Source organism: Mastigoproctus giganteus, chromosome 12 (genome assembly GCF_048544385.1).
Source record: "Mastigoproctus giganteus isolate SK-2022 chromosome 12, ASM4854438v1, whole genome shotgun sequence".
Classification (NCBI taxonomy): domain Eukaryota; kingdom Metazoa; phylum Arthropoda; class Arachnida; order Uropygi; family Thelyphonidae; genus Mastigoproctus; species Mastigoproctus giganteus.
The window spans coordinates 878,616-899,222 of NC_143586.1; the positions used below are offsets into that span (position 1 = coordinate 878,616).

Below are 20,607 nucleotides of genomic sequence, written 5' to 3' on the forward strand. Positions count from 1 at the left end.
TGTTGTTTTGTTATTTGGTTTTTAGGAGTATTAGCAACTAAGGCCATATTGCTCCGAGGATATGTGGTGGTCATTCCCTGACCTTTCCGCATCCTCCATATTTGGTGGTCATTGGCTCGAACCCCAGTCTAATCAAGAAGCGTGTGCTATGCACTGCTGCTCCTGCCCACCTGGCTACAGAGGCGCCAAGTACAGCTTGTCTGGTACATCTGAGAGAATATATGTGACAACCTCAAGGACCAATTAATAGTTATAAGTACAAGTGATGGTTAATTATCAGACAATGGCATTAATAATAACTCACAATACAGAGCAGCAAATTAAGTAACATTTAAATTTTTACATTTAACCCTAATTTTGTGTGTGTGTGTTTTTAGAATGTCAGGAATTTGCCACCGTTTTGGTTCCCAAAATGTTTATTAATGGTAATATACAAGAAGACAAGGTGGACTTGATTTATCACTATTAAATTACATATATATATATTCATTCATAATTTATTTTACATTATACAAAAAGTTTCCATAAAAACATAACTTCTTATTTTTGATTGAATAGCACCCATAGAACAGTTTAAGTAATTTCATGTAATGCCACTTAGTGGCAAGGATGTTTACATCTCTCAAGAATTTTCAGAAAACACACACACATTGATGCATGTATTATTAAACAACAATAACAACAAAAAAAAAAAAGAAAAAAAGCTTCTTAAACTGCTTTAAAGGAAAAATTATATCAGAAAATTAGAACAACACTATTTAAGAATTTCTGCATATATGAACTTGTTTTTCAGCAATACTGAATTACAGCAATAAATATGTTATCCCTGATCAGATATATAAATTCCATTAGAGTACTGATCGAGTACTCGACTGAAAACAATAGAATACTAGAGGAATGGCAGCTGTTATTGTGATAACATGATCAATGAATTTCTCAGCTCGTCTGGATAACTCCAGAACTTTCCGGAATGTTATTGGTTGGTAAACAACCAACAATATTAAAATAAAGAAAATATTTCTTTTTTCTTTTTTGGCAATGCAGTTAATTCTTTGTGCTTAAGCTTGGCTATCATCAGTTGGTGATTCATCAGTTAATGAGTTATCTCCTCCAGGAATAATTGAAACCCTACCATGTCTTCGAGAAGATGATGAACTGGAACCACCAGATCCGCTTCCTCCACGCCTACAAATATACGGAACAAAAAACATTATTACAGTCTGTAATGGCTTATGAAATGGGTTGTCCATCAATTTTCAGTGGTATATCTATACAGAAATACAGATTGACACATTAATTAATTTCTCATTTGTATTTGGTAATAAGTGCAAGCTGAATTGGTTGCCCTCCACTAGTATTCAACCACTTCCTGTAACAGAAAAAATTCCAAACTCATTCAGACTTTCAACACTCTTTAAAGAGAGAGAGAGAATCAGTTGCGTACTAAAAGAATGGACCTAATAGTGAACATCACTCTAGTACTATGCAAAATAAAACTGTTTAGAAATAAATTGAAGGTTTTTAATGTGATTACCAAATATCCTAGATGTATAATAAGTACACCTCGGCCAAATCAAATCTGAGGCCCTCTGAATTCCAAATAAATGATAATTCTGTTCACCTCAGCAAAGCAGATGAATAGAAGAGACAAAGCCTCTAGAGCAAACATCTATGACCATGTTGACAACAATTCCAAGATTCACAGCCTGTTAAGTGATGACACAAGAAAACATGCTTATACAGCATCAGCAAAAAATATTTAAACTATCAACTTGCACAATGACAGATGGAAGTTTGTTCGAGCAGTCAACCACCCGCTGGCTAAAGGCATATTTCTGCACATCTGTTCTACAACAGATGTGCAGAACAGATGTGCACATCAGTTCTACAACTATCTTTCCTCAATTTGAATTTATGCCTCCTCAGGTGCATATCTGAGTAAGAAAAAGAATCCCAAAAGCATTGAGCTTGCTCAAACCATTCAAGGCCTTATGCACCTCAATCAGATCACCTCACAGGTGCCTAGATTCCAGACACTGGAATTTGCAGAACTCAAGCCTTTCTTGGTAAGAGCAACCCTCTGTTCCCCTAACCAATCTCATTGCCCTTCTCTGTATTAGTTCCAGCAGCTTTACATCCTTCCTAAAATGAGGCCTCCAGACCTGTACACAGTACTCAAGGTGGGGCCTGATTATTGCCTTATACAAGGAGATAATCACATCCTTATCCCTGCTAGAAAAATTCCTGTATATCATTGACAAGACACTGACTTACTCTGGAAGTCTATATGCACTGCCCAGAAAATTTCATATCTGACTGCACAATTACCCCCAGGTCCTTTTCATTCTCTACCACTGTCAGTTTAGTACCACAGAGACGTTACTCTGGGGTTACTCCTTCCCATATGTAGTACTTTACATTTGTCAATGTTAAACTTCATTTGCCACCTCTCAGCTCATCTACTCAACTTTTCTAGATCCTGTTGCAGCAGCAGCAGCATACTGTCATTAGTATCCTTAACAACCCTGCCAACCTTCGTATTGTCTGCAAACTTGGACATTAAGCTTGATATACCATCATCAATATCATTTATAAATACAGAAAACACCAATGGACCCAACAATGAACCCTGAGGGACTCCACTAATAACATTAGTCCACAATGAGCAGTGTCCATTGATTATCACTCTGTCTTCTCCCACTCAACCATCCCTTTATCCATAGCAGCAATTTGCCTATAATGCCACACTGCTCCAATTTGTGCAGCAGTCTTCCAAGTGCAACAGTATCAAAAGCCTTTCTAAGATCCAAACATATGATATCAAAGTTATTCCCTGCATCCAGTTCCTTTGTGACCACATCATAGTATCCAATCAAATTGGTCAGGCAAGACTTTCCCTTAACAAAACCATGCTGTGTCCGAACTATAACTGAAGTCTTTTCTAGATGATCCTGCCGTGCTTCTTTAACCAGTGCTCCATTAATTTTCCTGAAACAGAAGTTAAACTAACAAGTCTATAATTACTTGGGTTGCCCTTTGATCCTCCTTTGTGAATTGGGGTCACATTTGCACATCTCCAGTCCATGGGTACCTCCCCTGAGTCCAAAGGAAGCTCTCATAATTATGACTAAGGGTTTGCTTACTTCCTTTGCTGCCTCCCTTAATATAACTGGATAGATCCTATCCACCCTGGGTGCCTTTTTTATGTTTATCTTCTGAAATTTCTCCTCCACTTTCCTCTGAGTTATTACAAAATCATTTAGCTCACTGCCAGAGTTTAATTCACCTCTGGCATTCCCCTCCTGAATAACTCCTCATGTGTGAATGTAGATGCAAAACACTCATTTAGTTTGTTAGCCACCTGAGCAGGATCGTCAACAGTTGAACCACCAATATCCAGTGGACCAATCTGATTAATGCCTTTCCTTCTAGAGTTTACATAGGTAAAGAACTCTTTGCATCCTTTGCCAAAGATTTCTCACAATCTGCTTTGTGACTTGGTTACAGACCAGCTTATATCTATTATAGGCTTCCATGTCACCTATTAATTTATATGTATCCCATGCATTTTTCTTCTCTGCCATACGTCTCATTAGTTCATCTGACATCCATTTAGGCCTAAACCTTGAACAATATTTCTTAGTTGGTATGTAAAGCTTACTAGCTTCCAAGATAAATTCTTTGAATGCCTCCCATTTTGAATTTGCTATTGGTAACATCATCAATTGGTCCCACCATATAGAATTTAAATACTGTCTCAGACCACCGTAGTCACCTTTACGAAAGCAAAAACCCTTCCCTTTATCCCCAATGGTAGTTACCTCTTTGAGTAAATCCCACACTGTGAACACTGCCATCTGGTGGTTCCTTTATCTGCAGATTCTGAATGCACGAAGAATCACTACTGATAACCAGATCAAGAGTATTATCCACCCCCCCTCTAGTTGCCTCCCGAACATGCTGATGTAGAAATCAATCATCCAATAAATCCACAAAAGGCTTGCTGGGGTGTGAATGACTAACCCACAAATTCCAGTCAATATCTGAGACATTAAAAAGCCCCCTCCTCATTATAAGACACTCTGATTTACTGGCCACCCTCTCACATCATTAACCCCAGGGGCTCACATCTGGTGATATCATTGTTCTCTTTTTCGGTGATTCCTTTCTGCTTATCTCTCTCTCTCTCTCTCTCTCTCTCTCTCTCTCTCTCTCTCTCTCTCTCTCTCTCTCTCAAGGTAACTCGTAAATTTTTTTTTTGGCAGCATAAGCTTCAGGCTTCCTTGCACCATATGGCTAATAATAATTATTATTATTCCCACCCACACAATAAACTTAGAAGCTAAGTTTATGACAATGGTTACCACTCCTGAAAATGTTTTACAAGAAAGCCACAAAATAGCTTAACATAGAGATTAATGCGGATAACAGATAATTAATAAATTTATTTGTAAAAGAATAAGAGAAGTTCACCTCGATATGATACATAGAACACTTCCATATGATACTCTCCAGAAATTAAAATGAAAACAATTTTTAAAAAAATCGAAAATCTTACTCTACAGTAAGAAATAATTAACAATAATTAAAAATCAAATGAACACAAAAATCTATTTAACGCAATTAAAAATTAAGTAAAAAATTAATTTAATGAAAAAAATGCCATACTTCTTACCATATTTCCAAGTTTCTTTTCTAAAGTATTGTCTTCAAAACAACATCGTTCTGAAGTTTGCCAGTGTTAATTTAATTCATAAAATTTTGGGCGTTAAGCAATTAGCACTTGCCACATCAAGTAATATAGTTAGGCTTGCCTTAAGATCTCGGTATTCTAATAAAAATACCTTTCCCAAGTTAGGAAACTTTGCAACAAATTAAAAAATTATCTGCATCCTAATGATTGGTCTGTTGAAGACCTCCATACATTTGCGACGTGAAGCACAGTCCTCACAAATAAAAAAACAGACACGTTAACAAATTGAATACATTATCGGGAGGGTCAAGACATGTTCATACGAGTTCTAACACATTGTCGCGAGCTTGCAACCAAATGCATACGAGTTGTGTGATGACACCCCCACCACATATGCACAATGGTCTACCACACAATACTTCAGCTAGTTTGCGACCCCCCCCCCTGCCCAACATTCAACGAACGATTGGTCTGTATTGAAGACCTCTATACATTTGCAATGTGAATCGTAGGCCTCAGAAATAAAAAAACAGGCACGTTAACAAATTGAATACATTATTGGGAGGGTCAAGACATGTCCATACAAGTTCTAACACATTGTCGCAAGCTTGCAACCAAATGCATACGAGTTGTGTGACGATACCCCCACCACATATGCACAATGGTCTACCGCAGAATACTTCAGCTAGTTCGCGAACAACCCCTCGCCCAACATTCAACGAACCAACATATCAACAGGTTACAAATCTTTCCTCGTATACGCTATCGCAGGACCAGATTTCAGTTTTATTACATTTCAGTTCCTATTAAAGGATTAATAGGAAGCTTCATATAATTAATTGGTATCGAGTTATTATTTAACATATCCCAAAGAATATCTAATGTATTCAATGTTTACATTCGTATATAATGAGGTAACATCTAGTGAGAATAAATTATCATTGCCGCCAAGTCTACAGTCCTTAAGGTTATTAAATAGTGTATCGTAGTTCTTCATCCCAAATTGTATCGCCTGTGTAAAGGATTTTATAAGGTTATATACATGTGTGGCCAAGGATGAAAATGCTGAGTTTCTGTAGGACACAATAGGCTGAATAAGAAAGCCGGTCTTTATGTAATTTTACTTGAATGCGTACAATGAACAATTGTACAGAGAAATAGAGTGGGCCAGTAAATCAGAATGTCTTATAATGGGGGATTTTAACTTCACAGATATTGACTGGAACTTGTGGGTTGGTCACTCACACACTAGTCAGACTTTTGTGGATTTATTGGATGATTGTTTTCTGCAGCAGCATGTTCCAGAGGTAACCAGAGAAAGTAACACTCTTGATCTGGTTATCAGCAGTGATCATTCGTGTATTAAGAATTTGCAGATAAAGGAACCACTAGGTGGCAGTGATCACAGTGTGCTGAAGTGGGATTTACTCAAAGAGGTAACTACTGTCAGGGGTAAAGGAAAGGGTTTTTGCTTCCGTAAAGGGGAGTACAGTGGTCTCAGACAGTTTTTAAATTCTGTACAGTGGGATCAACTGACGATGTTACAAACAGTAAATTCTAAGTGGGAAGCATTCAAAGAATTAATCGTGGAAGCTACTAGACTTTATATACCGATTAAGAAATATCGTTCAAGGTTTAGGCCTAAATGGTTATCAAATGAACTAATGAGACTCGTGACAGAGAAGAAAAATGCATGGGATGCATATAAATTATCAGGTGACACAGAAGCCTGTGGCAGATATAAGCTAGTCTGTAATCAGGTCACAAAGGAGGTTCGGCAGGCGAAGGCGGATTACGAGGAATCTTTGGCAAAAGATGCTAAGAAAAACAGCAAGGATTTCTTTACTTATATAAACTCTAAAAGGAAGGGGATGAATATGATTGGTCCACTTGACATCGATGGTTCGACTGTTGATGATCCTGCTCAGATAGCAAACAAACTGAATGAGTATTTTGTATCTACATTCACACGTGAGGAATTATTACAATTTGAAAATGGAAGAAGGTTATCAAATTGTAGCAGTGTGCTTAATGATTTTGTAATAACTGAGAGCAAAGTGGAGGAGAAATTGTTGAAGTTAAACATAAGAAAGGCACCTGGGATGGATGGGATCTATCCAGTTATTTTAAAGGAGGCGGCAAAGCAACTAAGCAAACCCTTAGCCATAATTATGAGAGCATCCTTGGACTCAGGGGAGGTTCCCACGGACTGGTGATGTGCAAATGTGTCCCCAATTCACAAAGGTGGATCAAAGGGTGACACGAGTAATTACAGACCAGTTAGTTTAACTTCTGTTCCGGGTAAAATAATAATGGAGTCGCTGGTTAAAGATGCATTGCAGGATCATCTAGACAAGACTGCAGCAATAATTCAAACACACCATGGGTTTGTTAAGGGAAAGTCTTGTCTGACAAATTTGATTGGTTATTATGATGTGGTCACAAAGGAACTGGATGCAAAAAATAATTTTGATATCATATACTTGGATTTCAGGAAAGCTTTTGACACTGTTGCGCATGGAAGACTACTGTACAAATTGGAGCAGAATGGTATTAAGGGTAAGTTGCTACAATGGATAAAAGGATGGTTAAGTGGGAGAAGATAGAGGGTGGTAATCAATGGGTGCTGCTCTTCGTGGACTAATGTTATTAGTGGAGTCCCACAGGGTTCGGTGTTGGGTCCACTGTTGTTTTGTGTATTTATCAATGATATTGATGAAGGTATATCAGGCTTAATGTCGAAGTTTGCAGATGACACAAAGGTTGGCAGGGTTGTTAATGACAGTAATGGCAGTGTGCTACTGCAACAGGATCTAGATAATTTGGGCAGATGGGCTAAGAAGTGGCAACTGAAGTTCAACCTTGACAAATGCAAAGTACTGCATATGGGTAGAAGTAACCCCAGAGAAATGTACCAACTGTGTGGTACTACACTTAAGGTGGTAGAAAATGAAAAAGACCTGGGAGTAATTGTGCAGTCAGATATGAAGTTTTCTGAGCAGTGCAGACAGGCTGCTAGGGCGGGTCATGGGGTTTTGTCAATGATATATAGGAATTTTGCTAGCAGGGAAAAGGAGGTGATTGTCCCTCTGTATAAGGCAATGGTCAGGCCACGCCTTGAGTACTGCGTACAGGTCTGGAGGCCTCATTTTAGGAAGGATGTAGATTTGCTTGATCGTGTACAGAGAAGAGCAACACGATTGGTGACGGGAATGAAGGGATTCTCTTACCAAGAGAGGCTTAAGTTCTGCAAATTGCAGTGGCTGGAGACTAGGCACCTGCGCGGTGATCTGATTGAGGTCTATAAGGCCTTGAATGGGTTGAGCACGCTGAATTCTGATGGGATCCTTCCACTTGTTCAGATTACCAACCTACGGGGACATAAGTTCAAATTAAGAAAGGACAGATGTAGAATAGATGTGCGGAAATTTGCCTTTAGCCAGCGGGTGGTTAATTGCTGGAAAGAAAGGTTCAAATTAAGAAAGGACAGATGTAGAATAGATGTGCGGAAATTTGCCTTTAGTCAGCGGGTGGTTAATTGCTGGAACAAACTTCCATCTGTCGTTGTGGAAGTTGATAGGTTAAATAAATTTAAGGAGGAACTGGACAGGCATTTGGAGGGAATGGTGTGATTTTTTTTTTTTTTTTTTTTGGCTGATGCTGCATAAGCTCCTACACTTGCTTTCTTGCATCATGTGCCACTACTACTACTACTACTACTACTTGACTGAAAAGTGCAGGAATATTGTATGTTCTGGCCTTCAATTCCTTTGACTGAGCTATAGTAATGTAGTCATTTTTTTGATACGTGGTAAGCATTTTATTATTATTATTATTAGCCATATGGTGTAAGGAAGCCTGAGGCTTATGCTGCACCAGCTGAAAAAAAAGTTTCTGAATCACCCTGAGAGAGAGAGAGAGAGAGAGTCAGAAGTAGAAGGGAATCACCAAGAAAGAGAAGAATGATGATATCCAGCTCAGGATCCTGGGTGTGCCAAGCCCATACTCACCAGATGAGAGCCCCTGGGGTTTGACCAAATTGGCAAATAGTGCTGGGTCTACTTCAAGATAAGTGGAGGTATCTGATACAACTGACTCTAACTTATTAATATAATCAGGTTTATTGAGTATTACTACTGTATCTCCTTTGTCAGTTCTCTGAATAATAATGTCTTTATTTTCCAGAAGTTCACGTAAAGCTGAACTGTCATGTGTATTCAATTTGGGAAGTCGCATTTCTTTTATGTTATTCACTACCTGGTTAACTTGTTGAATAAATAACTCTTTATGTGGAACATTATGAAGTCCAAATTCAATATCAATTACGCACTGTTTTTTTAGGTAGTTTTCGAGGTGGTAAACTGTAATTTAAGAAAATTTTTCGCTTAAACTCTTATACTAAGTCATTAAATTTTCTAAATTTCATACTTACTCAGGGAGCGAATAAAATCCAATTTAAAATCTATCGTAAACCTACAAACAATGGTATGCTTCTACGTTATAACAGCTATCACCTGTTCGCCTACAAAAGATCAATTATCTTTAATCAATTTCTCAATGCTTATAAATATTCAATGACAGAATCTGCTTTGAGCTCAGAAATACAAATATTAACCAGCAGATTCTTAGACAGGGGTTACCCACTTGCTACAATACACAGAATTAGGGTACAAGCTAAGGATAGAATACATAAGGATACTGAATTTAAAATTGTAGCCAGGCCAATATGGAAATTGCCCACTATATTGAACAATCACTCAGTCCTTTCCTCATTCAAAACATAAATAAATGGCCCAGTATACAACATTTCTTGCAGTGATTGCGATTCATCTTATCAGGGTTCTACGTGGTTTTCTCTGAATTTTCGTGTTACTCAACACGTGGCCACAGTTCGTGCTTCTAATTCAGTAGCATCAGAATTAGCCTTTCATGCCGTTAATGAAAAACATTCTTTTTTAGGGTGCCTCCGTAGCCAAGTGGGCAGGAGCAGTAGTGCATAGCACACGCTTTTTGATAAGACTGGGGTTCGAGCCCGTACCCACCAAATACGGAGGATGCAGCAGGTCAGGGAATGACCACCGCATATTTCCAGCCCAGATAAAGGGTGAGGATTGACGTCAGGAAGGGCATCCGGCTGTAAAAATTGCATGCCAAAACAATAAAAATGCTGACTCCATATAATTAGCATTAGTAGAGGCATATGATGCAAGAAAGCAAGCTTATTCATCATCATCATCAGCCATTTTCAATCCACTGCAGGATGAAGGCCTCTCCAGCAACTTTCCAGTTCCTTCTGTTTTGAGCACTGGACATCCATTTACTACTCACAAACTCATGAATTTCATCTATCCATCTCCGCCTTTGTCTTCCAGGTTTTCCTCTAGCTCCTCTTGGATACCATTCTGTTATTTTCTTAGTCCATCTGTCATCATGTCTTCGAGCTATGTGTCCTGCCCAAGACCATTTTAGTTCTTTAGTTTTGATAAGAATGTCCTTTACTTGAGTTTGTTGCCTAATCCATGTGTTTCTCTTCTTATCTAACAGTCTGATTCCCAATATGATTCGTTCCATTCTTCGCCGTGTAGTTCTCAGCTTCTCTTCCATTCTTTTGGTGAGTGCCCAAGTTTCACTTCCATAAGTCATGGTGGGGAGTATACATTGGTTCATTATTTTACGTTTCAGACAAACTGGGATATTGCTCTTCAGTATGTGACTATATTTCCTGAATGCTATCCATCCAAAATTTATTCTTCTCTTGACTTCCAGCCATTTATCATTATTACAGCTAATAACTTGTCCCAGATAAGTATATGACTCCACCTTTTCAATTACTGCTCCTTCAATCATTATTTCCCTTTCTGTGGCATACTTGTTCATCATTACTTTTGTTTTAGCCATATTCATCTTTAGTCCAAAATCCTTACTAGCTGTGCATAACTGATTAAGATTTTCCTCTAATTCTTTGGGATCATGACTTATGACCACAATGTCGTCTGCAAATCGTAAATGGTTTAGGTACTCTCCGTTCACATTGACTCCTTTCTGCGACCAGTCTAATCTTCTGAAAGCTTCCTCACGGGCAGCAGTAAACAGCTTCGTAGATATTGTGTCTCCTTGTCGAACTCCTTTCTCGACTTTAAATTTCCTACTGTCTTTGTCTAGTCTAATAAAGGAGGTAGCACTCTCGTATATTTTCTTCAAAATCATAATATATGGGGTATCAATGCCTTGTCTTTCCAGTGCCCGAAACATTGCCTTATGCTGTATGGAGTCAAATGCCTTTTCATAATCCACAAATGCCAGGCATAATGGTGTTTTATATTCATTTGCTTTCTCCATTAGCTGTGATATTACGTGAAGGTGATCCATAGTTGAGAATCCTGTCCTAAAGCCAGCTTGCTCTTTCGGTTGATTCTCATCAAGTATTCTTTCTAATCTGTTAGTAATGACCCTTGTGAACAACTTGTAGATGTGGGATAACAAGCTAATTGGTCTATAATTTCCAATTTCTGATTTATCTCCTTTCTTATGCAGCAAAAATATTATTGCATTATTCCACTGCTTAGGCGTCACACCTTTTCTAATGCACTTTGTGAAGAGCCTTGCCAGTTTTTGTGTTATGTCTCTTCCTCCCAATTTTAACAACTCTACAGTAACTTCATCTTCCCCCGGGGCTTTCTGATTCTTCATTTTCTTCAATGCATGTTCTACCTCATCAGGAAGAATATTGGTTTGTGTTGCTACTTTGCAATCCATCTTCCCCACTGCTGGCATCATTCCCCTGCTCCTTGTATAATTCTCTATAGTAGTCTTCTGCTATTTGAATTATGCCTTCTCTGCTGTTTATAAGTACACCATCGCTATTCTTCAGTTTCAGTATCATTTGTCTTTCTGTATTACTGCTCATGGCTGCTGATTTAAATCCTTTGTTTTCCCTTAATGCTTGTTCTACTTTTCTTGTGTTAAATCTTCTTATGTCCTGTCTGGGTCTCTTTCTAATGGCTTTGCATAACTCAGTATACTCAATTTTCTCCCTGTCAGTGTTTTTCTTGCTTTTCATTTGTCGTCTTCGGTTCATCATGACAAGTGTTTCTTGACTAATTTTTTCTTCTTTGGATTTCTTTTTCCCTATAGGTTTCTTGGGCTTTATCACTTTCAAAAAGTTGTAATATTCCTCGTCGATATCTTGGTCCTCAGCAGTCTGCAGAAGCTCATACTTGTTCTTAAGTTCCAGTACATACTGCCTTTTCTCCTCTTCTGTTATCTCAAAGACCTTTGTATTATTTACTCGAGTCAGTTTTTTCCTTTCCTTTCCTACATCTATATCAAGTGTACATCTTACCATTCTGTGATCACTTCCAACATTTACCTTATTCAGGACGGTAACATCATTCACAATATATCTTCTGTTAGTGAGGATGAAGTCGATTTCATTAGTAGTTAATCCATTTGGACTCTTCCATGTCCACTTTCTGTTCACCCTTTTCTTGAAAAAAGTGTTCATTACTGACAGTCCTTGAGATTCTGCAAATTCCACAAGTCTTTCACCTCTTTCATTTCTTTCACCAATTCCAAAATTTCCTATAGTTCCCCTTTCTGCGCTGTTTTGTCTTTTTCCAACCTTAGCATTGAAGTCCCCCATAATAATAGTGTAGTGGGTTTTCTGCTCATCTAGAAGACTCTCAATTTCGGTGTACATTTCTTCAACCTCTTCATCATCATGGCTCGATGTTGGTGCATAAATTATTATAATCTTTAGCTTGTATCTCTTAGAAATCTTGAGTATTAGTCTTGACACTCTTGGTGATGTACTTTTGAATTCCAAAATGTTGTTTTTAAAATCTTTATGGACCAGAAACCCAACTCCACCTTCACTCCTTTCACTGTTTCCATTGGTGTACAGCAGGTTTCCACTTGATAAACTTATAAGTGATTCGTGTCTTCTTCTTCTTGTTTCAGCCAAACCGATGATATTCCAATTCACATTTTCTAATTCCTTTTCCAGCTCTAATATCCTGTCTTCACCGATGAGTGTTCTTACGTTATAACAAGCCAAGTTCAGTTTCCGTGCATGGCAGCCTGGTCGTACCCAGAGATTCTTAGCACCCTCTGCTTCCACTCTAATCCTCTCGCTGCCATAAGAGGGAGAGTGAAAGCTGCTGGGGACTGAGGGCCATTTGTTTCATCGTGCTTTCATATTGCTGGAGGGTTTGGTCTTTTCCTCTTCACGCTGACCAGGCGTCTTGAAGAGAACCACTCTACACGTTCGTTGCCACCTAAGTGACGTAACAGGGCTTACCATCGAGAAGGTGTGCATGAGTGGATTTTAGGGAGGCAGGCCAACCGGACTTCTCCTAAATCTTCTGTAATAGAGAGATATTGGATCCATCAGTGTTTTAGGCTGAGTGTCTGATAACACACAGGACACCTGTTCCCCTCTAAGCCCCCTTATTCAGCATCAGCCAAAAAAAAAAAAAAAAAAAACACACACCACTCCCATTTCACCCCTCCGTTTGTTCGAAATACCTGTCCAGTTGAGCTTTAAATTTGTTTAGGCTATCAACTTCAACAACAAGTGATGGAAGTCGGTTCCACCAACCAACCACCCGCTGGCCAAAGGCAAATTTCCGCACATCTATCCGACATCCGTCCTTCCTCAATTTGAATTTATGTCCTCTGAGCTGATTATTCTGAGCAAGATGAAGAATCCCATTGGCATTGAGCATGCTCAAACCATTCAAAGCCTTATACACCTCTATCAGATCACCTCTCCGGTGCCTAGTCTCCAGACTCTGTAATTTGCAAAACTTAAGCCTTTCTTCGTAAGAGATGGGAAAATAATGGGAAAAAGGAGAGGACAAAAAAGGAGAGGACTTCGTAATAATGGGAAAAAGGAGAGGACAAAAAAAAAAATGAAAAACATACTTTTTTATTTAACAAGGCCAAAATACTTAGTGTCCAATGTAATTATATGAGACTGTTAATTGCAGAAACCGTCGAAATTAAATTACATGAGAATTCTGTTAATGTTCACTGGCTATATCTGCTCTCCAACTTGTGGTCCTTTATGTGCATGCATGAAGACAAATAATCCCTATTTAAGTTCCATGCTCACCCCTATTTTGAATTTAGATAGCGCGATTTGGAAAGTAATTAATACCTCATGTCCATAGATTTACCGTATGTAACTTGCCGCCATTGTTATACGTTACAACCAGTGGTGAGCTATAGTGGGCTCGCATGGGTTCGCGAGAGCCCATTGTTATTTTTTGAGTACTGCGTATAGACTTGCACGCAGTACAGGTCTGTATGCAGTACCCAACACCAAACCCTGTGGGACTCCACTAATAACATTAGTCCATGAAGAGCAGCACCCATTGATTACCACCCTCTGTCTTCTCCCACTTAACCATCCTTTTATCCATTGTAGCAACTTACCCTTAATACCATTCTGCTCCAATTTATACAATAGTCTTTCATGTGCAACAGTGTTAAAAGCTTTCCTGAAATCCAAATATATGATATCAAAATTATTTTTTGCATCCAGGTCCTTTGTAACCACATCATAATATCCTATCAAATTTGTCAGACAAGACTTTCCCTTAACAAACCCATGGTGTGTCTGAATTATTGCTGCAGTCTTGTCTAGGTGATCCTGCAATGCATCTTTAACCAGTGACTCCATTATTTTACTAGAACAGAAGTTAAACTAACTGGTCTGTAATTACTCGTGTCACCCTTTGATCCCCCTTTGTGTTTGTTTGTTTGTTTGTTATTTGGTTTTTAGGAGCATTAGCAACTAAGGCCATATTGCTCCGGGATATGCGGTGGTCATTCTCTGACCTTTCCGCATCCTCCGTATTTGGTGGTGACGGGCTCGAACCCCGGTCTAATCAAGGAGCATGTGCTACGCACTGGTGCTCCTTCCCACCTGGCTACAGAGGCGCCTCCCCCTTTGTGAACTGGGGATACATTTGCACATCTCCAGACCGTGGGAACCTCCCCTGAGTCCAAGGTTGCTCTCATAATTATGGCTAAGGGTTTGCTTAGTTGCTTTGCTGCCTCCTTTGATATAACTGGATAGATTCCATCCACCCCAAGTGCATTTCTTATGTTTAACTTCAACAATTTCTCCTCCACTTTGCTCTCAGTTATTACAAAATCATTAATTATCCTACTACAATTTGATAACCTTCTGCCATTTTCAAACCTTAATAATTCCTCATGTGTGAATGTAGATGCAAAATACTCATTCATTTGTTTGCTATCTGAGCAGGATCATGAACAGTCGAACCATCGATGTCAAGTGGACCAATCAACCCTTCCCTATCTCTTCCATCATGCAGTATGATTGATGACTTTTGAAGTTATGATGGATATCGTGGCGAGATCCAATATTCCTTACATTTCGAGGGTACAGCTCTAAAATGGTGTTCGCAGGTCGGCCGCTAGTTAGTACACCGGACTGAACCTATTGGTAACTCTCTAGGAAGCTTCCGGATCAGCTAGTGTATAATCTTGTTACCTCTACTCTGCCAGATAGTGACTGTAGGAAGTCCGAGTAGTGTGTATGCGGGGAGCATTGTCAAGGCCACGTTATGTCAAGGATCTGGGTATATTCTTACCACATGTACGCCATATCCAAAAATTTCATTACTTCATACAGCATGTCCCACCTACTTTTTCTTACTATTGAATACACCATGAATTGTCAAACTAATAGAGCAAGCTTATCTGCGAAAAGATCTAAACCTCCCAAGGACTTCCTAATTCATTTCACATATATACGTGGTCTCAATTCTAATCTCAACGATGTCCATTTCCACTTGCAGTCTGCCAAACCTCATGTACTTTTTCTGACAGAATCTCAGTTATCGGTTGATTCATCTACTGCTCATCTCAGATGCCCAAATTATTCGCTGTATGATTCCTTTCGCCTAAAAGGTGGTACTTGTGCATATGTCCGTTCTGATATTCCCTGTCAGAGACTTGGCAATTTGGAATCTCCTCTCTTTGATCTTCTCTGGCGTAAAATCTCTCTACCTCATTGTGTCAAATTCATCTGTTGTCTCTACCGTTCTCCCAACTCCACTAATCACTTGGAGCTCTTTGACTGTCTCTCTTTGCAACTTCACTTTCTCCAGTCCAACTTTCCTAACAGTGAGGTAATTTTCCTTGGTGTTTTAATGTTCACAACTCCAGCTGGCTTCCGTTTTCTAGTCACACCGACCCAGCAGATCGAGATGCTGAGGCTTTTGCAATTACTAATGACCTAGCACAGATTGTTCATTTACCTACAAGAATACTGGACAATCCTAATCATACAGCCAATACGCTTGATCTTTTTCTCACAAACAACCCATCTAAGTACATGGTTTAGCCTAAATAAATTTAAGGCTGAGCTGGACAGGTATTTGGAATGAACGGAAGGGTGAAATGAGAGTGGGTTTAAAGAAAATAACGATACCATTGAAAGAAATTTTAAACATACGCTACCCAAAATCGTGGAATATCAAAGAACTTTCGTCTGGGTGGCAAGTTGGTGAAAATGGAATAAGAAATTTAATTTTATGATAAAACATTTCATATTTTATCAGAAAATATATAAAATATATTTCTTAATTGAAATTCCCTTTCAATTAAGAAAGGCAGAAATATCTTTGAAACCATTCCGATTAGTAGTGCTGAAGCTGAGCGAGCTTTCAACGTAATGAATAATATTGTGAATGAATGAATGAATAACGTTGACAATTAAACACGTTGCAGATTATGATGACCATACATCTAAATGGAAAACCGTTGCTTCAATTTGATCTGGATTGCTATGTCAAATCATTCCTCTGTAATCATCGCTACTGAGCAAAGCAGAAGATCGACAACAAATATTAATAAAGAAGTAAATTGTATGTGGCAATTTTTGGAATAAATTTTTCTTGAATATTTTGCAAAATAATTTTTTCATGTAATCTGTGATTTTTTGTGTACTTTTTCCTGAAAGTTTGTTTTTTTTATGTAATATTTGTTTTTATATTGTGGAATGTTTTGTGGAATTTTTTTAACAGTTTTGTTTTTTTCTCTTAACATTCAACAAGAATAGTGTGTTTTAATATTAAAAGTGGTAAATTATGCAAGAAAGCAAGCATATACAGTATTAGTCAAAAAAAAAAAAAAAAAATTCCATTTAATCTATCCACTATAATAATGAATGGAAGCTTGTTCCAGCAATCAATCACCTGTTGACTGAAGGCAAACTTCTGCACATCTATTCTGCAATCATCCTTCCTCAATTTCAATTTATGCTGTCTCATGAGCATAATCTAAGCAAGAGAAAAATCTCATTAGCATTGAGTTTTCTCAAGCCATTCATAGCCATAAACATTCATTCAGATTACCTCTCAGGTGTCTGGTCTCCAGACATTGCAAGTTGCAAAACTGCAGCCTTTCTTGGTAAAAGCACTACTTTGTTTTCCTCACAAATCTCGTTACCCTTCCCTGTAACCATTCCAGCAGCTCTACATCTTTCTGACAATGAGGCTTCCAGACTGTATGCAGTACTCAAGATGTAGCTCAAACATTGCCTTATACAATGGGATAATTACTTCCTTATCCCTGCTAACAAAATTCCTGTGTATCTTTGACAAAACCCCATGAGCTCTTCTGGCAACTTGTCTACACTGCTCAGAGAACTTCATATCTGACTGAACAAATACCCCTCCCCCAAAGTAATTTTCATTTTCCACCACCCTGAGTGTACTATCACACAGTTAGCACATTATTACTCTGGGGGTTACTGCAACCTATATGCAGTAATTTGCACATGTCAATGTTAAACTTCAATTGCTATTTCTCAGCCCATCTGCCTAATTTTTCCAGATCTTGTTGCAGCAATATACCTTCATTACTTAGTATTAGTAATGCCCAACATGGTGCAAGGAAGCCTATGGCTTATGCTGCACCAGCCAAAAAAAAAAAAAAATAAAATAACAAAAAAAAAAAAAATAACAAAATAAAATAATAAGAATAAAAACAAATTAATAATAAGAAAAAAAATAAGAAGAACATTTTAAAATAATAATAATAATTAATAAGAAAAAAGGAAATGGGCAACCTATTTTCCTCCTCCGTTAGGTAATTATCCAGATGACCTTTGAGTTTCCCCAAACTGTCAGCCTCTACTGCCCACGTAGATAATTTATTCCTGTAATTTATAACTTGCTGGCTAAAATAAAATTTCCTACAATCCAGTCTGAACATCCCCCACCCATAACTTGAAATTATGACCCCTTGTTCTAGAATCATTTATAACAGTGAAAATTTCATCCTTATTCATTTTGCTTATGCTTCTCACAGCCTTAAACACCTCAATCAAGTCTCCTCTAAGATGCCTAGTTTTTAAGCTCTGCAACCCACATATTCGATGTCTTTTCACATGTGGATGCCCTTTTGCCAATCTCACCAAGTGAGTTACCCATCTTTGGACTTTTCAAGAAGAACAATGTCTTCCTTTAGGTGGTTTCCATACATGAACACAGTATTCTAAGTGTGGTCTAACAATAGGCTTATATAATGGGATTATGATGACCTTATCTCTACTAGCGATTGTTCGATAAATCATCGCTAGGGCACCATGGACCCTCCTTGCAACCAGTCTACAATACTCAGAGAATTTCATATCTGACCGTATCGTAATACCCAAGTCCCTTTCCTCCACTACCGGCTTTACTTCAACTCTGCCAATTGTATAAGTTATTTTGGGATTCCCCAGGTGCAATACAAGTTGCTGGATTAAAGCAAAGCTGTCATTTTTCTGACCATCCCTGAAGTCTATCTAGGTCATTCTGAGGAAGCTCTGTTTGGTGGCAATCATTAACTACTTACCAATCTTTATATCATCTGCAAATTTAGACATCGTGCCTTCTATCCCTTCATCAATGTCATTTATGAAAATTAAAAACAACAGTGGTCCTAATACTGATCCTTGAGGAACCTCACTTCTTACATCAACCCAATCTGAGGAATAACCTTTTAGCACAACCCTCTGCCTCCTGCCCTGAAGCCATCCAGGTATCCATCTAAGGATTTTCCGTGATTCCAACCTGTTCCAGCTTATAAAGTAGCCACTCATGCATTAACCATCCTGCCAACTCTTATATCATCTGCAAACTTAGACATTAAGCTTGATATACCTTCATCAATATCATTAATAAATACAATTCAAAAATTGTAGATCTCTTAAAGTACCATTTATAACTGACACAATATAATAGCGTAGCTTAATTTAATTTATTATGATACTCACCTTTTTATAATCTGCATTGATGTTGGAATAAATTACAGCCCACGTAGGTAATTTATTCCTGTAATTTATAACTTGCTGGCTAAAATAAAATTTCCTACAATCCAGTCTGAACATCAGCCCCCATAACTTGAAATTATGACCCCTTGTTCTAGAATCATTTATAACAGTGAAAATTTAAAAACTTTAAAAAATTTAAAAACTTTAAAAAGTTTAAAATTATCATCCAATTTATTCCAACATCAATGCAGATTATAAAAAGGTGAGTATCATAATAAATTAAATTAAGCTACGCTATTATATTGTGTCATTAATAAATACAGAAAACAATGATGGGCCCAGCACTTAACTCTGTGGGACTCCACTAATAACATTATTCCAAGAAGAGCACTGTCCGTTGATAACTACTCTCTGTTTCCTTCCATTCAACCATCTCTTTATCCATAGCAATAATTTGCCCTTAATTCCACAGTGCTCCAATTCGTACAGCAGTCTTTTATGTGCAACAGTATCAAAAGCTTTTCTAAAATCTAAGTATAAGATTTCTAAATTGTTTTGCATCCAATTCCTTTGTTATTGAATCATAGTGTCCAATCAGATTTGTACCCAAGATCAACTCTTATCAAATCCATGCAGGTGTGACTGTTATATTATACTGTAATCTAAAGCAGTGCATCCAGTTCACATTGGTGACCAGTGCAACATTGAGTGATTTGGTGTGATATAAGCACTGGGAAAACAAAAATTAGAGTAGGAATGTGTTAATGACTGTAATGAGTACAATGAACAACTGTACAGAGAAATAGAGTGGGCTAGTAAATCAGAATGTCTTATAATGAGGAATTTATTCCAGATAATGACTGGAACTTGTGTGGATTGGTCAATCATGCACTAGCAAGATTTTTGTGGATTTATTGCATAACTGTCTTCTACAGTAACATGTTACCAAGGCATCAAAAGAGAGCAGTACTCATGACCTGATTATCAGCAGTGATTCTTCATCCGTTAAGAATTTGCAGATAAAAGTACAGTATATATTTTCTTCTTATCTAAAAGCATACCTCCCCCCCCATCCTCTCCTGTCCTGTTATCCTTTAAGTACACATTGTCACCCCATATTCCCATATTCAAATTCTGCATCTCTTATATCTGTGTGACACCATGTCTCTGATATGCCGACAATGTCTGCATTTTATGACTTTACCAGCTGTTCAAATTCATTAAATTTATTTATTATGGTCCTAGCATTGGCTGGTTGGTTAGTTGGTTATTTGGTTTTTAGAAGCATTAGCAACTAAGGCCATATTGCTCCGGGAATATGCGGTGGTCATTCCCTGACCTTTCCGCATCCTCCGTATTTGGTGGTGATGGGCTCGAACTCCGGTCTAATCAAGAAGCGTGTGCTACGCACTGTTGCTCCTTCCCACTTGGCTACGGAGGTGACCCTAGCATTGGTGTTAATGCAAGTATACAAATACCTGTTCTTACTCTTAGTTAATCTAACACAGCCCATGCATTTCCTTGTTTGACATTGACTCACAGCAGACCTTGGAATCCCTGTCACCTTGCTTTCTGGGCTGTTTCATGTTCCAATAGAAACAGTGCAAGAATCTCTTTC

General features: G+C 38.2%; 1 protein-coding gene across 1 annotated transcript in view; it reads right to left on the reverse strand.

Moving 5' to 3' along the window:
- Positions 1 to 450: 450 nt before the first annotated feature.
- Positions 451 to 20,607, reverse strand: part of LOC150076628 (uncharacterized) — a 1,101,557-nt gene continuing 1,081,400 nt past the window's right edge. Inside the window, exon 40 of the mRNA XM_090386980.1 lies at positions 451 to 1,185. Coding sequence (XP_090243106.1) covers positions 1,059 to 1,185 — 127 coding nt within the window. The 3' untranslated portion in view covers positions 451 to 1,058. The remainder of the gene's footprint in view (positions 1,186 to 20,607) is intronic.